The sequence below is a fragment of the Drosophila innubila genome (genome assembly GCF_004354385.1).
Source record: "Drosophila innubila isolate TH190305 chromosome 3R unlocalized genomic scaffold, UK_Dinn_1.0 2_E_3R, whole genome shotgun sequence".
Classification (NCBI taxonomy): Eukaryota; Metazoa; Arthropoda; class Insecta; order Diptera; family Drosophilidae; genus Drosophila; species Drosophila innubila.
In genome coordinates, this window is record NW_022995380.1 from 16303364 (window position 1) to 16322820 (window position 19457).

Consider the following 19457-nt stretch of genomic DNA (forward strand, 5'->3'; position numbering starts at 1 on the left):
AACAGCTGTGGCTTCACCTGGGCGTGGCCTGTGTGCGTGTGTGTTGCCTGTGTGTTTGGCCTGGGTTGGCTGTCCCGACCAGCAATCAGTCACGACTTGGTTAGCGCGCATGCAGCACGAAGTCCGAAAACCGTCGCGTGGTTCAAAGAAAGACCGTCGGAACTGAAACTGAAACTGATACAGTTTCCCTTACAATTAATGTTACTTTAACTGTCATGGCGTGTTTCTTACTCGTATAACTGTTTGTGTCAGTGTGCCAAAGTGTATAAAAAATCAAAAATTATTCGCGGGTTCTAATCAAAATATCCAATAGTGCTGGAGCACTGTCTCTGCCTCTGTTTCAATAGACTGTTTTGCAAAAAGTTAGTTAATTGTGTTCCAAATACAAATACAAATATTGCCTAAAGCAACAAATTGTTGAAATACCAAAAAACAAATACAATTATATTGCCTAAAATAATAAAAGTTGCAACAATAAAATTTATAAATAAAGATAAGGTATAAAAATTAAATAAAATGTCGTCATTATATATTTAGGAAGTAGTAATTTAGCCAAATTTGAGTATTATTACATTCATTCATTATTTTAGGCAATATCAACAAAGTAAAATTACATTGGGCCATTTTCCACTTGTTTTAGGCAATTAAATTTTTTGAGTGCAGTTTGGCATACAATATGATGGACGTTAGCAGCATGTACGGCAACCATCCGCATCATCATCCACATGCCACTGCCACGGCCTATGATGGCTATGGCAGCAACTACTTTCCCTCTTCGACCCACCATCTTCAGCAGCAGCAGCAACAACAGCAGCAACAGCAACAACAACAGCAGCAGCAGCAGCAACATCAGCAGCAACAGCAACAGCTGCAGCAGCATCAACAACAACTGACCTACAATGGCTACGACAGCAACTCGCCCAACTACTATCAGCAGCAGCAACAGCTTACACCGCCTCCAGCACAGCACCAGCTGCAACATCCACTTGCGCAGCAGCAACAGCAACAGCAGCAACATCAACTTTATCCCCACTCGCATCTGTTCAGTCCCAGTGCCGCGGAGTACGGCATCACCACCTCATCCAGCGCTGGACCTGCAAGTACCCCCTTGCTTCCCACAAGTCACTCGCCCGCCGACTCCTACTATGAGAGCGACTCTGTGCACTCGTACTATGCCACAGCGGCAGTGGCAACGGTGCCGCCACCCGCCAACAATTCTCCAGTAACAGCAGCCAATGCCACACAGCAGCAGCAGCAGCAGCAACAACAACAGCAGCAGACAATGGATGCACATGCGCCCATCATTAGCTCCGAGAATGGCATGATGTACACCAACCTGGACTGCCTCTATTCGCCCAGTGTGGCACAGCAGGCGCAGACGCAACCACTTGGTTATGGCACCCAAATGGAGGAGAAATATGCAGCGGTCCTGCATGCTGGATACGCAGCAGCGCCACCAGGCCTGCTGCTGGAGGACCAGGATCCTATGATGCAGTTGTCAGCAGGACAGCAGCAAGCAACGCCACAAATGTGGCATCATCATCAGCATATGGCCGGTGGTTATCCACTGGATGCGGGCATTGCCATGGACTATCCACACGCCCATTTGCATCACACGCTCAGTCATAGTCATCTGGCCAGTTTGACTTCCAGCGTGCAGCAGTCACAGCAACACCAACAGCAACAACAGCAGCAGCAACAGCCAACCAGCAACCAGGTTGTGCCACAGCATGCGCTATCACCCAACGGTTCGAGCAATTGCATCAGCATGACCCGTAATCAACGTGGCAGTGGCGTCACATCGCCCGGCAGCTCCACCTCATCCTCAACAGCATCTGCATCCGCTGGCAACAACTCCACGCACCAATCGAGCTCACAATCAAAATCGCCAAATCACGCGCCCAACATTCCAACCTACAAATGGATGCAGCTCAAACGGAATGTTCCCAAGCCACAAGGTGAGTTAAACATCCCTCAACAAATATATTTATTAAATACTCCTTTAAAGTTACGACCTAACATCTGTTTATTTATGAGTACTCCTTTAAAATTAAGACCTAACATCAGGTTGTTGTGAAAATTGAGACAACATTTCAAATATTTTAGAAAAATATTGAAAATTTTAATTTCAAGTTCCAGTATTCCAATAAATCTAAAGAATATTCTTATTCTGTCAAGATATTTCTAAAACCAATATAATTAAATAAACTTCAAGAAATAATTTTGCATTAAACTTTATTTTCATTTTAGAAAATTATTACTACACTATCAGAATTAACATAAATTCATTTGAACTGAAATATAATATAATCTAAATGAATATTCCATGTCAAATTATAGTACTTGAGACCACAATTACACCATAAAACGAAGATCATTTGAAAACCATAGAATAAATAGAATGCATTAGTTTAAGTTAATCAAGCTTTAGTTACAATCTGGCCATTAATCATATCAACACCTTTTTGCAAATTCATAAAAGAAATTCAATATTTACTAAAATGTGAGATATGTTGGTGCCAATTATAAAATAGTTTTGCCATTTCTGTGATCACGTAAGACCATTAAGCAAAGTCAATTTAAAAGCTCTCAGCAATAGATCACTGCTAACAAAATGAATATATTAAACCAGTTGGGCAACATAGTATTAGCACATACTTATGATTATAACTCGAAAAGGGTAAAAACGAAATAAAATTCAAAATCAAAATCAGAAAAGAAAAATAAAAGAAAAGAAATATACAGAAACGATGACTTTCAAAACTGATTGACAGTCCAGATATACGAACAACCCAAGTGCGTCAGACGTCCAACCGAGGGCATGTCACCTAAAAATAAGAATGTCTCTTCAAATGCCAAAGATTTCGCCTGGCGTTCTCTCTCATAATTTCAGCCGTTTCAGTTTCCCCTCTGCCTTTTGGCATATTTCTTGCATATTTCAGATAATTTTGTCAATGCTGTGCAGTCAGTCAGGTTGTCACTTGTCAGTGCGTTGAGAAGTTTTGTATCTTGGAATTAGCCAGCTAAGAAAATACGCAACGATGATAAACTGAAATTCATGATAAATGGTACCTCACTCGAGGCTATCAAATATTAATTGTATATTTAATATCGTATTTTGAATGCTATATAATATAATTATGAGAAAGGGATACAATACTTAAGCGTTTTACACATTTTTAGTATATTAAAATCAACTTAAGTAAGTCAAATGAAGCTTTTCATATTTTTAAGGTTCAACTACTTAATTTACTAAAATTATTTGTCGTTCTTATATTTGACTTAAGACATAGAATATAGATAGATGCAAAGATTCCCTTTTATTATCAACAAGTTTTGTGATTTATATCAGATCTTTAGTTATTAAATTTTTTGTGATTATCTTCTCGCTGAACCTGTTGTCCAATTTGATGTGACAGGCTTATTTGACTTCCAGAAACTAGTTGCAGCACTTTACCTGTTGCAACGAGGCAAACAGGCTGCATCAGTTTGATCCCGGCTTGAATCAGATATGAGACATCAGGGCTCCTACCACTTACAGTTCAGCTTGAATAACGTAATCCCCTGGCTACACCAATAATCATACAAATATTTGCTTATTAATGCTGAAAAGTGTCATTTACATGCATCGTTTTCAATTAAACGACGCCAGAGATCTCTGCACGCGCCGCACCCAAAGCTCATGCTCATGCTCCACGACAATGACGTGTGCAAGTGGAGCCGAAACGGAGTCGAAGACGGAGACCCAGTCCATTCGAGTTCGAGCCCAAATCCGAACTGGGCGCTTAAACGTCTCTCGACCACAAGTCAAACAAACAATTAAAGCGTGCAAGCGCAAAGGAAAAGAAAATGAAAAACGAAAAATAATAATAATAAAATAAGTATGAAAGAAATGCAGCTCGGTTAAAGAATGAAGCGAGCCTACTCACATTGCAGTTGTTGTCACTGGGTGCAGGGAGCAGGGTGCTGGATGCCGATCTGGAAGTCAAGTTGGCTGTCAGAAAAAATGATTATTTAAATAAGAGTTCTTGTTTGAGCTCCACTGCAACCGAACTGTCACTGAGTCCAACCACAAGACCTGGACAGAGACGCGATCCCAGAGGCAGAGAGGAAAGCTCGATAGGGTCTCGCTCTGTGGCAGTCTCAGTTGCGATCTCCGAGCGACGGTCTCTGGCTGTGCCTTGCTTCACTCCATCTGTCATGTCATCCATTTTCAGCCAGGGAAACAGCATAATCAGCAATCATGGTTATAAATGGTAGCATTCGACATATTGGCATTCACGCACAGCAGAAGCTCGTGTATGAAATACCTGCATACGGGTACTCACAATCACACTCACACTCATACTCATATTCATTGCATTCTATTCAATGTGCTCTAATGTGTTAATCAGCATTTTTCAATAACCAGACCAGATTGAAGAGAGAAAAGTGACTGCTTGAAAATGAAAAACTTCTACTGCAGTGGACGAAAAAAGATTAATTGAAATTATTCAAGGGATTTGCCAGTGACAACATAGACCAGGAATTTGTCCAATGACAGCAAAGTGGCACTAGACAGAGAGCTCAAATTAGAGATACAAATCAGTAATAGCTCGATGAGTAACTAGAAAAATCGTTTCGAGTGCACCGGTTACTTATTTTAAAGACTGATTAACTATTGATATATTCACAGCATGTGTTTTCATCTTTATTAAATTTGATGAGCCACTTTAAATTGTAGGTACGTAAATAGCGTTTGAAATGATTAATGTATTTTCAGATACAAAAAATAAATTCATTAGTTATTTTTTGGTTATTATGAAACTTTCAGGATATACATATGAAAATAGTTATTGTTAATATTTCAAAAAGAATACTCCGAGTAAAATGTAAGTCAAAGTTTATGTATCTTATACAATTTAAGCCCCTATTGTCCCTACTATGATATAAGTGCTTACATTCATATGCCCCGCCCCTTGCTCAATTCACATTGATTGGGAGTTTTGTCACCCATTTTATGAGTGCACTTATCATCTACTCGTATAGCCCTAAATCATACTCTACACAATATTTGTTAACGTTTATTGGCCTTTTTTATGGGCGACCATAATTGAAAACTGTCCACCGTCTTGCGGCATAACAATTTAATTAATACTTGTATTCCAAGTCGTACTGAATGTCGTGCCTCGTTTAGAGTCTCATCTAGTGTTGGGTTCGGTTCGTGTTTTATTGTTTTTTAAACGATCTACCACTTTGTCGCAGCATTTCCCCTTCGGGGCAAGGGAATCAGGAGAGACTCCAGGCACGCAATCTATGCCAAATGAAATAATATGAAATATGAATAGAGCTGAAAAAAGTGAACGAAAATGAAACCTAACACGAAAATTAACATAACTGTCGGTTCGAGTGGTAACTAACTGAAAAACTTTGGGCCAAAAGTTCAGTGTATAGCAGCGAAAGGTGTTAGGAGTTGGAGGTATGAGCCGGGTACAAGGGGACGTTTCGGACCTGGCCAGGCTGGGTCTTTCGCTTGGCGTATTCAACATTTATTTGATGTGATGTTTTGATATTTCTTGACACCAACACGCGACGGCGACGCAGCACCGAATGTGCCACAGTGAAATGAATTAATTACGTGCATTTCAAAACAAAACAAAAAAAAAACAAAAAAAATTATACATATAAAAAACTGAGTACAACAAAAACAAAGGGAAGGGAAAAGGCAGACTATTTAAACGAAATGATATTGTGGATAGAAAAGTGACCACCAGGAATTTGAGATAAGATCAAACGCTTGGCCAGAACCGTACCGAACCACTGACAGAGACAGACGCTGAGACCCGCCCGCCTGTCTGTCACCGTACGTCACAATGGCTAGTTGGATCGTTCTCGGACCTCAACTCAGGCCTCAAAAAATAAAAAACATAAAAAAGAAAAGAGCCAAAAAAATGTGAGGCATGTGTCGTGACAAATTTTGTTCGCTCGCGCGCATTGAGCTAACATTTTTGAAAGCGTGTTATTAAATTTCTTTCTAGAGGAAAGGGGTTAAGGGGCTAGGGGTCAACTATGCACCTTCAGCAGCCGCAACTGGGATTTTTCCTCGTCAGATTGGATCACTAAATCGATTTGTAAACTGATAAATGCCGCGGTACTTACATTAATTACCACTTAAGAGTGCATTTATCAGTATCCGAATCCGTATTCAATCCCGAATCTCTCGCTGGACTGGCCAGCGACATTTACACACCTCAAATGTCAGTTCTCATATATAGTCTTTGAGATCATAACAACATGAGAAGCGCATTAGCAGACTGCGTGACAGGCCAAAAGAAATCCGCAACAGGGCGGCTCGCCCTTGAATATCCCTGTATCCCAATGTCCCTGCTGCTGACCCACCCGTTGCCAGCATTAAAGGATACTCGAGGGTGCGCTCATCTTGTTATGTAATATTACCCAAAAAAAAAAAAGAGAAGTAGTCGTCTGTGAACTGTTGTCAGTTGATTTTGGCCACTGACTGTTTGCCTTTTGGACATTTCGTGCAAACATTGCGCCAAAACGAGGATATCTTATCTTTTGTTTGCATTCGCATAAGGTTCCTCCAAGCCTAGAAGTGAACTGACACTGGCGTCTGCCCGGCTGCCTTTAATACTTTTCAAGTGTATAATTTACTAAATTATATAAGTATCCAGTTACGTGCCTGGCCACAAACACAAACACAAACATTGCCAAAGATACCCCGATAAAAACACGCTTCAATATCTGCTTAACAAAATTGCACAAAATCATGCTACTCATAGTTATGCCTAAGTACCCTGTATATCACATACATATTCATATTAATATCGACAGACGCTGATAAGAAACGACCTCACGTCCACACGCCTAATTAATATAGATATACAAATGTTCCTCAATCTGCCATTCAGTTGGTTTGTCGTTAATGAATTGATAGATGTTAGTATTTTGAATTGTACTCCAACAACAGCTACAGAATAACAGACTTCATCCAGTTGAAATCCATACTTAGTCCTCAATCTTGGAAGAGTCACCTAGCAAAGCTAAGGGTCCCGACCTGACCATTTATACCAAACAGCTTTCCAGTCCTCATCGAACACCAAAACAGCTAATTCGTTGATATATTATGCTTTACATCGGATCAGTGCTTTTAAGAAAAGTCTTCTAGTTACAAAAATTTACTTCCAGGAGTTTTTCAATCTGTCCAAGAACTGAACTAGAAATCTTTCCTTGAAGTTTAAGCCTATTTTATATTTTTAATATCCTGCGTTATCTAATATATTTTCTCCTTTCCCTAATGCCTACTAAAACCCGTCTTTAACGACTAGTTAACGATTCAATAAAAATTTTACTAAAATGTTAGATTACTTGAAGGACTTTACTAATTGTTTACCATGCTTATATCAGTATTTCCTTATTTTAATATATTCCTCAGTTGCAATTCAGTTATAATGTCCAAATGTGATATCCTTTGGCATCAATTGTGTTGCCACTGTGCTTTGTTATTTTATGTTTCATACCTTTAAAGAGTAGCACATTTGTTAAATATCCAAATGGCATTTCGATGTCAGAAAAAAAAATCTGACAAATCAAAGAAATAACAAAACACTTTCAGCTACTCGTATAATGAATCATTTGAGGTAACAAACAGTAGTCGACTAACAATTTAAGCTGCTCACAATTTTGATTATTTGCGCTTTGAGACAATAGAGTATAGAGAGAACTGGTTCGATACTTGTAGATAGTGCAACAAGAACAATAGACCGACTCTCCAAATGTTGCGGCGCTCTTTTTATCTGGTCTATGGCTCTCCAAAAAGCACACACGCATTTAGCCAATGATCTGCAAATCAAAGAGGCCGCCCCCGCCTTTGGACCTACTGGACATGTCCCCTCTGAGCTTGTTTAGCTCCACGATTGTCTCTCGTTAGGCGAGCCAAACATGTGAAGGTGATTTCATGCTCAAGCTCCGAAATTCCCAACGCATTCATAGGTATTTATTGGGCATGCGGCCACTCGAGTGCGGTGTAAGGTGTGCGGTGTAAGGTGTGTGGTGTGTGGTGTACTGTGTACTGTGTGTTGTGCCGAACGGCAGCAAAAGGTTTCAGCAGATAAAAGTTAAACGAAAGCTGTCAATTTGAAGTTTCTTTGTTTGGATTTTATCATTGTTTAGCTATTTCAGTTAATATACCCTTGAAATATGATATGAAACAAATGTATATAGTTTCTTAAGCATATCATAGCAGAGACATTTTTAAAAATTTAATGATTTAATTAGTTGTTAAATTTAATTACGAAAAGTGTATTTTAGTTTGTTTAAAGAGTAGTAGATTCGACCTAACTGCAGGGTATTTACTAGTCATTACACTGCTCGTGCTTGATTTTATTTATATCAATTGTGAAATGGCGATATCGAACGCATTACAGAAGTGTCACCATGATCCGTTTCATAGTCATAGTCATGGCACGGGGTACTGCCCAGTACCCCGATCCCGTTAGTCAGTTCTCCACTCTGATAACAACAATGGACACCGCTTGACGCCGGAGAGCTTTAAAGTGGACATTCTAGTGGGCTCTGGTATTAGGGCTGTACGCTTGAACTTCAACTTGGTTTGCGACACGCTCAACTTGATTCACATTTGGATTGCAGCTAATTGATGGATCTATCTGCAGGTGTTGGCCCAAGTGTGTTTGGTGTATTAAAGTATTAACTGAATGACACTCGATTGTCTTAGTTGGACAACAAAGATTTACATTTTGAAAAGATCGATCTAATGAAATTCTTGCACTAATTTTTAAATTAAAAGATATGAATACTTTCTTATAGAATTACAGTATTATATCATATCTTTAAGATACATTTTTAATGTTAATTTTCTTTTATAAATAAAATAAGCTAAATCCATCCATTTTTATTAAAAATCCACTTATAAATCCACTTGTTAACATGTCTAGTTGCTTGCCACAATATATTATGACATTAGCTTTCATTCAGTAACATTCGAGCGTAGACTTGAAGTCGTCTCTTTGTACCGGATAATGAAAATTCAAGTAGTTGCTAGCCAGATAATGAAAAATATTTTAGATTAAACTTAAAGAAATGTATTTTTAGAAGAAATTCACAAAAAAAATAGTGTGTCGATTTCTATTTATATTAGAAATTGACTAGTTAAAGTAAGCAGACAGTTAGAGCTGTATGCATGTGTGTGTGTGTTTGTGTGTGTGTGTGTGTGTGTGTTTGTGTGTGTAAGTGAGGCACAGCTGCTTATGTGTGTGTGTTGTGTTAATTCAATTCAATGGCAGAAAAAAAGTAAAATCTTAATTCGAATAATACATTCTGACAACATGACGGATCACCAACGAAAATGCAGAGGCACACACACACACACACACGCACACACATAAATAGTAGATGCCCATAGTTTCCCTTTTGTTATATACATGTATATATATATATACATATGTCTGTTTTTGCCACAACCCATAGAATTCTAGCTCTAGATAAAAATAAGGGTGTTCGATAAAAGCCAAGAAAAAATGGCTGCCATTGCCAAATGTGGGTTGACAAGAATGTATATAAATACTTGTATGTATTTACGTACTTATGTGCGTGTGTGCGTGCCAATGGCTGACAGTCAACACTTTCAATGCTCCAAATTGAAATCCACTTGACACAACGCTCCGCCCGCGCCTTTAGCCAGCGTCAGCGTCTTTGACGATTTAATTCAATTAATGCCCCATTCGTGTGAGCTTTTGGCATACGACGAAAATTGATTCACAACATTTACACACACACACACACACACACACACTATATATACACACATACATATATGTATATAGGCTGTCTGTAAGTATTTGCAAATTAAAATGTCAACAGAAACAAATTTGAAAACATTTTGCGACTAAAACGACAACGAAAACGAAGACGACACAAATTCGAGACGCGTCTTCTTTATTCTTGTTCATGTCCTTTGGCAATTTTGTTGCTGGGCTTTAAAATTTTCGACAATGATGCTAATGTCATCATCAATCTTCGTGCAAAAATTGAGCAATGCAGAAAGACAGAGAAGCAGAATGAGAATGAGACACTGTTGTGTGTGGGATGAAAGGCCTTCAATATTAGCCAATGTGGAAAACTCTCAACTATAGGCCGACTTTTTGCTTTTCCCTCGCTCAAGCATTTTTCATTAGACAAATTAACAACATTTTTGCTGACTTTGGACTGGTATGGGTTGAGAGAGGGGCGGAGGAGGTTTGTCGACAAGTGGCATTAGCTATACTGGCAGCTTGACTTGTTTACATGAGATAATTTCAATATAATAAATCATTTTTAGCCTGTGTATACGGGCATTTTCTTAAATTGTATCGAAGCAAATGCAGTAACACTTTTCCATACGAGAAACTAGAACAGTTTTTTTTTATTTTTGGCCTTGGATTTGGACTGTCAACCGAAAGAGTTACGAGCTCACCTTCGCTATATGGACGCAGTCTCAAAGTCCTATTGCTAGCTAAGCCTTATGACTCAACTGAAACGTCACAATGACAATTTTCAAATTTTGGCAAAAAGAATATAATTTTTTAAGGATTATAATTGTATATTGATAATTCATTTTATACCTTAGCATGATTCAGTTGAAAGTAAATATTTATATATATTATCTCGTTTTATTTTTAGAAAAATGTTATATTCATTGAATTACAATAGATTAAAAAAATCAAGATTTGTTATTTAATATTGGAAACTCTGGCAGAAAATTAATATTCTTTAAGGGGATCAGATACAATTAAAAATCATAATACTGCAGACATCAAAATACGAATCAGACAGTATCTTTATATTATAACTCAAGTTTGTTGAATGTCTATAGAAATCATGAATTATTTTCGACCTGCAATTTGGCCTTTGGAATGACGTCTAAATTTAGTAGACATGCTTTCTTTATATCACAAATTTTCTATCTATTGCGATAGTAAATATAGACACTCACTCACACTCACATAAAACCTTATCAAAAACCAAACAATTTTCCAATTCTCAGGCTACTGGAATTCACTTTCAGTAATCTACGGAAACAGTAGCCAAAATATTGCTATTAACGCTTGTACAAAATAAATAAGTGTGTATCTATAGATCTGAGTAAATATTTAAATTTCGTTTTTATGGTTTTTGTGTCATTTTCAAAAGGAAAACACACACGGAAAAGACAAACAGAGAAAATCAAAAATTTCTTTCGATATAATCTTCAAGTTCTTCCGGCGCGACAGAAAACAGATATTTAATAGGCTCAAATATGTTTTTTAAAAAAATGTGAACGATAGATTTCCTGTGAAGATTGTGTTTCAGAATTCAAACTTTATTCATTGTTAACCAATTTTCACGTGTGTCCATAATGTTGCATATCGTGACTAATAAAGCCACGGGACGTCTATGCAGACAAACAACTTTCAATTAATATGAAAAGTTTTGGGTATGCTCGTACTACATATTCCTATACGAAGGGTATAATGAATGTTGTTGGATTTATGCATTTCACGTTCGAAAAAACCAGAAACTGCATCATTGCATGACATGTGGAAAGTTCAAGTTGACAGGCAGCCAATAAAACTGACAGCATAAATGGATTGGATTAGTTGAGTTTTAGTCAAGTCAGCGACGTATTGAAATGACCAAATGAGAAACAATTTTCTAACCCAAAAAATATGTTACACACCCCCGCAGCCAAACTGTCACTGGCCAAGGGGTTAAATGGTAGATAAGTCAATTAGTCCTGCGACTCGGCACGACTTGTATATCCTACAATTTGGAAGTGGACAAAGTGTGGGTCTATTAAGCCTGAAAGAGAAGATGACAACGGTATAGATATCTAGTTACATTTGACATGATTACATCTGCCTTTATATCTAAAGATATCGGCTTATTTTTTACTATGCGTAAAAATAAATTTATTTTCCAAGTTTTCTGAAAATTTCATAACGATCGATACAAAATCACAAAAGTTATCCAAAATATTATTGACTGTTTAATTAGTATTCAACTTTGATTCATTTTCTAGGGTATTTTGTTAGTCATTTACTGTCAATTAGAGCATTATTATTTGTTTCGGCTTAGTTGGCTATTTGTCTGACCCTTTGCTTATTTGACCAGTGGTCAGCTGGCACTGGAAATTAATCTGACCATCTGCTGATTCGACAAATTTTTTGTTATCAACGGATATTGCGAAATATTATTGCAGTAATGTCAAATTAGTCGCTGAGCTGAGCAGCAGTTTTGATTTCCACCGACGGCATGCCATAAATTATGTATACTTAGTTCCAGTGCTATTTTGAATCGTTTAACTGCCGAGGTGATCAATCAAATCGTCACTAGAAAAACCGATCGTCCAAAAATGTTGGCTCTCAGCTTTTATGATTGTGATTAGACTGGACGTTGGCATATTAAGTTGGATAGCCACATGACAGTGTTGTCTTTTAGTATTTAACCAACAATTAAAACAATTTACTTTTAATTGCAATATAATTTTCTATTTGCACTCGAATTAAACAACATTATCAACTGAGCCCCAACCAGACACCAGACCCTCATCGGACGCTCGTGCAACTGAGAACGTCTGCCCATTTAATCGCCATCGGCCTCGACAGCTCGTCAGCTCGTCCGCTCGTCCGTTCCTCCGCTCGCCAGCTCTGTAATGCCTCAGCTGGAGAATCGCTGCGGCTGGCGGGGGGATCTGGGTAAAGTGCCACTGGCGCCTACATATCATATCATTGATAATATCATACCAAAATGGCCGGCAATTGATGATGACTCACCAATTTTGACTATGCAAAAAGTGTAATTTACTTGATTTTATTTTAGATTCTTATGTTTCCTTTGTGTAATTGTTTTATAAAAGGTTGTCCAACCACAATCATTGCTAAGTTTAGTTTGTTCAGAGTCATATTTAGATTATTAAAATTGTCATAGTGTAATCAATAACTTAAGCGATAGTTCCTACGTTATAAGGTACAATAAAACACATGTTAGGGTTGTATTTTTACAAAATTATAAGCCACTCAATTTTACTACATATACAGATACATTAAGATCAAATCTTATGTCAAAATTTCTAGATTTTCTTGATATCATAAAAATATCAATTTCATTCATAAATTTTTTTTATTACATTCAAATAGTATATTACTTAAAAGTATAGTGCATACATTAGGTTGAAGATTTTTCGTTGGTAAAAAATAGCTGTCTTCTTATCAGCCACCTCTAAATGTTTTACTAAATATTCAGATAAATAAGAACCAACTGATTGATAATCATCAGCTAATCCATAATCAAAATATTTACAAATCAAGCTCAAAGATAATCCCCATTGATTATGTGTGATTATGTAACACTTGAAACCTTCATTCAATTTTCTTTCACACGAGAATTGAGTCAAGTTATGCAAAAGTCAACAAATGGAAATGCATTTAAAGCTGCAACTGTAATTAACGCTAGTTTGCGATCTTATCAAATTACATACGACTTTGTTGCCATCTAAACGCTTGTTGCCCATGTTGCACATGCAACCCGATCCACAATGGCAACCCTCAGCTGTTGCTGTTGCTGTTGGTGTAGTTGTTGGCGTTGCTGCAACTTCTGTTCTTGTTTACATTGATTGTCAGCAGTGTCATTTAAGTAAGCGCCATGGTGCCATGCTGCCCTGGCGCTTAACACCCGCCTCAGTTGCCTGAACCGCGACTTTCCCGGGCAAACATCAAGCACAACGAATGGCCTTGTCCATGTGCACAGGGTGAGTCTAAAATACAAACACACACACACACTTAGAGAGTTACCCGTAGATTTCTACTACACTGTCAACAGTAGTTGGAGAGCGGGTGGAGACGCCAGCAGACATGTCAGCGAGCTGGGCATGCATTCAAGTGGAAGCGATCCACCGATAATGCTCTCTAAAACTAATATTACAAAGTAGATATCGTTTGGCGCCGGACGCGGACGCCAGCTAAAGGCGACAGTGCCGCCAACTGGCCGCGACATGTTTGACATGCCGAGCGACACCAGCAGCGGCAGCGGCAGCAAAGCAGTTGCAGTTGCTCCATGCCCATAACCAAACCAATACCAATACCAATACTCATACCCACACTCACACTCTTACCCATATCCGTAAGCCACACCGATACCCATTACCATTACCATTACGCTTACCCAAATGCCGGGGCATTGATAACCGGAATGCGACATTCAGTCGCGTTGTTTTGCGTTTGTTTGCCTGGAAAATTCAAATGTAGCTCAAGCCACTCACAACATAATCCTTGGGCTTGTTTTCTTAGACACTCCTGTAACTGTGTGTGTGTGCGCGTGTGTGTGTGTGTCTTACGATAGCAGTTTTTGAGTTCGACTTGTAATTTTCCAATACCTCCGTCTTGTTAGCAACTACTGTGCAAATTGTGTCACAGTGACTGCCATCTGTATGCCAATTGGCTTCCTTTAACAGTGGGTGTCATAAATTCATCATTCATTCGCGTGCTCGTGTCGACGGCACATTATATTTATGATATCGCTTAGTTTGATTTATTATCGCCGAAAACACTGTACAATGCAGAAACCATTCAAAATTTACAATCTCCTCAGAAGTAAACAAAAAATATTCAAGTATATATACGAGTATATCAAATCGACTACTTACTTAATAGTATTGCACTCGACTCATTTAGCTATTTCTCGGCTCCTTTTAACTAATCTGTCGTTATTACTTGGTAATGCTACTACTTTATTGATTTATGCGAATGAAACTTTCAGTTAGATTTATGAGTGTGTGAAAAGGTTTTTCAATAGCTCTATTGCCCACCAATATCAAAAGACTTCCTTTCCTCAATTGCCCCAGACAAGCATCATTGAAAAGCATAATATTATCATCATGTTTGTACGACTTATCCAATGGCTTATCATTATTATTACTACTTATTTCTGAAGGGTCTTGGAAGTTTTAAATTCTGTCTGTCTCTTTTGAAAATATACTAAGAGTATTCTTAAATTAAAATTATAATTGTAAAAAATATTATTTCTAGAGATCAGTATCTTTTTAAAGAAAACAAATTTTAGCTAAATAGAAAAGAATTTTCTACTCGTTTTGAGTTTAATTTCTTTCATGGAAAGAACAACAGTTTTTGACACGTCTCAAAAAGACAAGGGAGTTCCTTAAAAAATAAAAAAAAAGTACACAAAAACAAGTCAAACCCACAAAATCAAAATATATCATAATTCTTGTACCACCCACCAAAATACGTTGATGTTTGGCTTTTGACTAGGAAAAAGTCAATTCCCGCTGTCAGGATAATCCCAATATTTTCAAACAAGCCTATTAGGCACATTAAATCCTTCTATGGAAAAGGTAGAGATCATTTTCATCATCGTCGGCTTTAGCCACGGGGCGCATGTCAAATTATGAATAAAATGCAAAATCACGCAAAGAGCAAAAGTCAGAGGCACGGCCCAAAAGAAACAAAAACCAAAACCAAACCCAACAACAAAATATAAATAAAAACACACATCTGAATGCCCACAACGATGATTATGGTTAGAGCCCGAACTCAAAGAGAGACGATCTCTTGGTCTCTCACACTGATTAGCTGCGACAGGCAGAGATCAACGCCAGGGGATCACTCAGCCAACCAAAGCAAATGAAACCACAACAAATGCCAAGGCAACTCAATGACGATTTCTTTCTTTTCTTTTCGTTTCATTTTAATTTTCCTTTTCCTTACCTCTCTCTCAACATGTGTCTCTCCCTCTCTCGCCCCTCAGCACCGAAACTACCTGCCAACATAAGCAACATGCACGATTACCAGCTCAATGGTCACCTCGACATGTGCCGCGCCGGCAACGTTGGCGGCACCTCCGCCGTCCTGCCCATCCAGAATCCCCTGCTGCTGTCAAGCAATCCGGCTGCGGGCAGTGCATCCAACGGCCTGGGCGTAGGCCTGGCCATTGGCAATGGTGGTGCTGCTGGTTCAGTCGCAGGTCTCAGCAGCTGCAGCCTGTCCTCCACAAACAACTCGGGCCGCACCAACTTCACCAACAAGCAGCTGACGGAGCTGGAAAAGGAGTTTCACTTCAATCGCTACTTGACGCGCGCCCGTCGCATCGAAATCGCCAATACGCTGCAGCTTAACGAGACGCAGGTGGGTCAAAAGTTCAAGCTACAGCTAATTCAAATGACACTAGCTGAACTGAAAAAATATAAGATTTAAAGCGAATTGAGTAAACGAACAAGTCGAATTTTTATGAGGCTTAAAGGCTTGTATTCCTTAAGACAAAAGCTAGGCAAATATTTTAGAAAAGTTCAATCTATAGCAATTTCTTAATGACACTAGATGAAAGTTATTTTTAAGTTTCAGATATGTAAATTATAACATTTTTTAAAAGTAAGAATGGTTGCTAAAAACTTTAATGCACTTTAAAAAAAAGCCTTAATTAATGCTTTTCCAATTAAGCTTAAATAAGAAAATTATACAAATAAGAATTTATCAAAGCGAATTAGTCAAGCTTTCTGTTTCATATGTATTACAGCTTTAATAAGATTTAATAGCTAACCTCACTGTTTCTTTAAAAATATACTTGTGCTGAAAGTTTATACAAATCGAGTTGCAAAAAAGCTCTGCCAATCTAATTAATACATTAATGTTCAGTTAGTGTCGCTGCGAATAATTAAAGTACTATTTAACTAATCTTTCTTTTGCATTTCCCAGGTAAAAATCTGGTTTCAAAACCGTCGCATGAAGCAGAAGAAACGCGTCAAGGAAGGCCTCATTCCGGCGGACATTTTAACACAGCACAGCGCACCCGTGATAACTGAAAAGCAGCCCCAACAACAACAACAACAACAGCAGCAGCAACAACAACAACAACAACAGGCGGATTTGAAGACTCCTGACTTGGTCAACACTGAATTGGGAACAACAACAGCAGCAGCAACAACAACAACAGCAGCTAAACAAAGTTGAACAATTTTTATTGTTGTTGTTTTTGTTGGTGCTACTGCGATTGTTTTTGTTGTTATTGTTGATGTTCTTGTTGTGGTTCTTATTGTTGTTTGTTGTTATGTATTATTATGGCTGTTGTGTGAAATTGCCAAATGTGGAGCGCATTTTGTTGTGATAAATAAATAGAAAAAAAAAGGCGAAAACTTAACAAATTAAAACCAATTGATGAAAAATAGAGTAATGCAAATATAATTATATTATGTCATACTTGTAGCCAATTACTGAATACTTAAAAAGCTAAATATTTCTTTTGTATATTGTACAAATCACAAATCAAATGCTACTCGTAGAGCATCTGTGTAGAATCGGGGGCTGTAAATAAATAGTACTAATACTTACCGATGATACTGCAGCTGAAATCTAGACCAGCATTAACTAAACTCAGGGTTATATATACTAGCTACTTACTAACTAATTGTATCATGCAGAGCAATCGACTTTCAACTTAAAGATACACACACAAATATGTTAAACTAAATCAAAATCTATATGAGAATGCTATGATAACTTCATATTAGTAAGCAATAGCGCCCGAGCTATATACAAATAAATTACTATAATGTACTAGTTTGTACTCGTAATCGTACATGTATGTAGTATTATTATTGTTTTAGTATAAGCAAGGCCTTCTACGATACAAGAACAAAAGTTATTCGTTTTGTGTTCGAACAAATTGGTATTCAATCTTGATGTATGTATATTTAATCTAGTCCTAACTGTAATATAATTATAACTGTACAACACAAAACAGATGCAAATAAATAAAATAATTGAAAAATTGTTGATTTTTAATTGAAATGTGAAAACTTTATCCTTCTGCAAATATTTGGGTACGTTGTTTGCTCGTCACCATTCTATTCTTGAAGAAGTTCAATACACATTCATCTAAACAAATTCAAAAAAAAAAAAAAACAATAAGAGAAACTAATTTTTTATTATCACTCGCCACACAAATTGAATTTTTATCAATATTTTGTTGATGAATTAGGGGATTATAAAAAAACTAAAAGATCAGTATCACAGTGGCGCTTTTATATCACATGTGTACAAAATTTAAATTTTCATGGGGATTTGTCCCTGGGTTTTTTTGATATCTTGACTAATTGGCAAAGTTGAAAAATAACCAGAAAAATTCATCAACTGTGCTCATCAAAGTCGGTTTGTATATGTGATAGATAGGATTTTAATACCACATTATAAATTGCTGATACAGTATACATATTTTTAAAAATAAACAGAATATCTCAAGGTTGTTTCCATATTCAAACACAAAAATATTAAAGAAGTTTGCAGTAAATCGTTTTTATGATATGTCATCAATAACATAATAACAATAAATAAAGATATTAATTTTGATTTTAAATAGCTCGCAAATTATAGAGCTAACTATCGTTTTTAATTTCAGCTCTTATACTTTAGAGCAGCCAGCTTTTTAATGGCAGCAAGTAAAAAAACAGGACTGACAACTTTAAATTAAAATTTTTCCATAAGCAAAATAGGTTATTTTTCGATATCGTGCTGCGGTCACACTGTATCACAATTCGGATCCGGCGCGCAAGTTAAATTTGTTTAGTTTTTAAGCAACAATTTTTCAACAAATAAACAATTCAATGTAAATTTTTAATTCAAAGTTTGATAAAAATAAAGGCGATCTTTTTTATGAATGAATATGAATATGAATCCAAGCTCACCAGCCCGTTTTTTTTTGCTGCGACATTGCTATAAAAACAAGTTGGCAGCACTGAAACTGCATTTGGAAGTCAGAAACAGCTACTCTGAAATAAGTAATTTCATCATGCTCTAAAGTTCGTTTAAAAAGTTGGCAACAGTTAAAATTGAAAATGTGGTTAACAAATAATTTACAAGTTCCCTTAACGACATTGCAGGCGATGCCAAAAACTATTAAATATGGCTATATAAACTCAAAATTTGGTAAAATGTTACTTGGTCTAACAACAATTACAAAAGGCGCCAAAAGCTGCAACGCAATTTGCCTGTTGTATTTCGTGCAAAAAAGCGATATTGAAAGTCTGAAAGAAGTACAACGACGCTGGCCAAACGTGGAACTTGTGTTGGATGCTGTGGCCATTGAAAAATGCATGGAAACGTTATACAGTGATAATGACGCTGTCATTGATGTTGCAGTAAGGGGCACAGATCTACAATTGGCTGTATGGAATGAGCTGGTTAAGTTAAAGGTCGGCAGCACAATCACATACTCAGAGCTAGCACAGCTTGTGGACCGTCCAAGGGCAGTGCGAGCGGTGGCCAGTGCTGTGGCAAAGAATGAGGTGTCCATTCTGATACCCTGTCATCGAATCGTCTCAAAAAGTGGGGCTGTTAAATACGGTTGGGGTGCGAAACTTAAGAGCGACTTGTTGGAATATGAAGCAAATACATAAACAAAAGAATTCATCTTTAATCGTT

General features: G+C 37.4%; 2 protein-coding genes across 3 annotated transcripts; both read left to right on the top strand.

The window, feature by feature from the left end:
- Nucleotides 1-101: 101 nt before the first annotated feature.
- LOC117792279 (homeotic protein labial) lies at nt 102-17189 on the top strand. Of its 2 annotated transcripts, none has more exons than XM_034632342.1 (4): nt 102-498; nt 641-1958; nt 15793-16169; nt 16737-17189. In XM_034632342.1, the coding sequence occupies exons 2-4, from the start codon at nt 677-679 to the stop codon at nt 16989-16991; spliced, it is 1914 nt and encodes a 637-aa protein (XP_034488233.1). In that variant the 5' UTR covers nt 102-498; nt 641-676; the 3' UTR covers nt 16992-17189. The 2 variants fall into 2 exon arrangements, with proteins under 2 accessions (XP_034488233.1, XP_034488234.1); XM_034632343.1 differs by having other exon boundaries at nt 102-362.
- A 1626-nt stretch (nt 17190-18815) lies between these two features.
- LOC117792281 (bifunctional transcriptional activator/DNA repair enzyme Ada) lies at nt 18816-19452 on the top strand. Its single transcript, XM_034632344.1, has one exon. It carries the CDS (start codon nt 18872-18874, stop codon nt 19430-19432), a length of 561 nt encoding a protein of 186 aa, XP_034488235.1. The 5' UTR covers nt 18816-18871; the 3' UTR covers nt 19433-19452.
- The last annotated feature ends 5 nt before the right edge of the window (nt 19453-19457 follow it).

What these genes read in the sequence shown, in the direction of transcription:
- LOC117792279 (XM_034632342.1), top strand. Translation starts at nt 677, where the DNA reads ATGATGGACGTTAGCAGCATGTACGGCAACCATCCGCATCATCATCCA. An exon ending in GAATGTTCCCAAGCCACAAG is followed by an intron (nt 1,959 to 15,792) that starts GTGAGTTAAACA and finishes CTCGCCCCTCAG; the next exon opens with CACCGAAACTACCTGCCAAC. An exon ending in TGCAGCTTAACGAGACGCAG is followed by an intron (nt 16,170 to 16,736) that starts GTGGGTCAAAAG and finishes TGCATTTCCCAG; the next exon opens with GTAAAAATCTGGTTTCAAAA.
- LOC117792281 (XM_034632344.1), top strand. Translation starts at nt 18,872, where the DNA reads ATGTGGTTAACAAATAATTTACAAGTTCCCTTAACGACATTGCAGGCG.